General features: G+C 40.8%; 1 protein-coding gene across 1 annotated transcript; it reads right to left on the reverse strand.

Moving 5' to 3' along the window:
* Window positions 1-308: 308 nt before the first annotated feature.
* On the reverse strand, window positions 309-1,337 carry LOC104948928 (N-acetyllactosaminide alpha-1,3-galactosyltransferase-like; the record flags this gene model as incomplete). Its single annotated transcript, XM_010775168.1, has 1 exon — window positions 309-1,337. A coding segment is annotated over one exon (699 nt), but the record flags the coding sequence as incomplete, so codon positions are not given.
* Between the last annotated feature and the right edge of the window lie 147 nt (window positions 1,338-1,484).

The following is a 1,484-nucleotide window of genomic DNA, read 5'->3' on the forward strand; positions in this document are numbered from 1 at the left end:
TTTCTATTGTTCCATTCTGAATGAACTAAAGGCAAGACATCCCTAACATAAAGTGTCTCTGTTGTTAGCATGTATGTCTACGACCCCCCATTTCAATACTTTGTCAAATCATTCAAATTGGATGCTTTGTAGACAACATATTAATCTGACTCGCTGACATTATGGTGATTATATGTGTATCTTAAATTGTTGAAGAGATCATTAATAAACATTGTACATGAACACTGTGAATACAGTTAACGAAGAGCAGCACATCGCTTTACAGAAGAGGAAAGACTGACACACAAATCACACATTGAAGGGGGAAGAAAAGCTATTGAGATTTATAAAAAATTTGACAAAATTTGAGTGTCAACAAGTATCAGTTAAAAACAGAGATACAGTGGCATTTGGCAAAGTGACATCAAGCTGGATCAATAAGTGCAGCCAGTTTGATCAAAAATGTGAAAAGTTGACTTATATATACATCGAAAAAAAATGCAACAAAAATATTTGATAAAAGACAAGCGTGTATTTATATAAGTTGTCCCTCCATTATGAAAATACTTGCAGATCTGCAAATTAATTCCTGAGAGAACAAAATGAGCCAGGGAGCACAAGAACCTGAGACATTACATTTGTTAGCATTTGTCAAGTTTTTAAGGTTTGCGAAGTGTGTCATAATATTTTGGTGCCCACAGTAATCGGGTGACTTGTATGTCGCTCCTGAAACCGATGCTGGTATCCCAGCAGTACTCTGGAGAGAGAACCTTGCTGGGTTTGTGGAGCAGCATGTACTTGTTCAGATGGCTCTCATCGTGCCACAGAGCCTCCACATTGTTCTGTTTGTCCTCCATGATGCCCTGATAGCAGGCCTCGGTCAACGCTTTCACATTCTTCCACGAACCCCCGAAGATGGCAGCGTGGTAGTAAAAATCCCCAGTTTCCATATACGCCTTGCAGTTTGGGTTGCGGTCGTAAGTGTAAAAATGCTTTGGAAGATGGTAGTAGTGGGCGTGGAGCAGAGCCACTGAATCCCCAAGAGCCTCTGATCCAAATCTCCCGGTAAATACCTGATCCACATCAAAGCAGAAGACGTGCGTGCAGTGGTGGCGAATATCAGACTCTATCACATCTGATATGCTCTTCATTCGCATCATAGAGACGTCCTGCCACCTGGAGTTCTTCTCCACTTTGATCACCTTCATGCTTCTCAGAGGAGACAACTTGATGTTAGGCACCTTCTCTGGCATGTCCGTAAACACGTAGTAGGTCACGGGCAAACCCACCATAAAGTGTTGCTCGGATGACTTCAGGAATGTGTGTAGGTAAGCATCAAGGTATCTTTTGGAGGGAAAGGAAACAAGTCACATTTCTGTAGCCTTTGACTTTATCTGTTACTGTACTACAATTCATTTTAGCACTAGTTGCAGCATGTCCACTTCACATGTTTATGAGTACAGTAAAACATATATTTTCAAAGTTACCTATAGTAACTATAAGCA

Source organism: Notothenia coriiceps, unplaced genomic scaffold, assembly GCF_000735185.1.
Source record: "Notothenia coriiceps isolate Sejong01 unplaced genomic scaffold, NC01 NC01_scaffold00015444, whole genome shotgun sequence".
NCBI classification, from domain to species: Eukaryota; Metazoa; Chordata; class Actinopteri; order Perciformes; family Nototheniidae; genus Notothenia; species Notothenia coriiceps.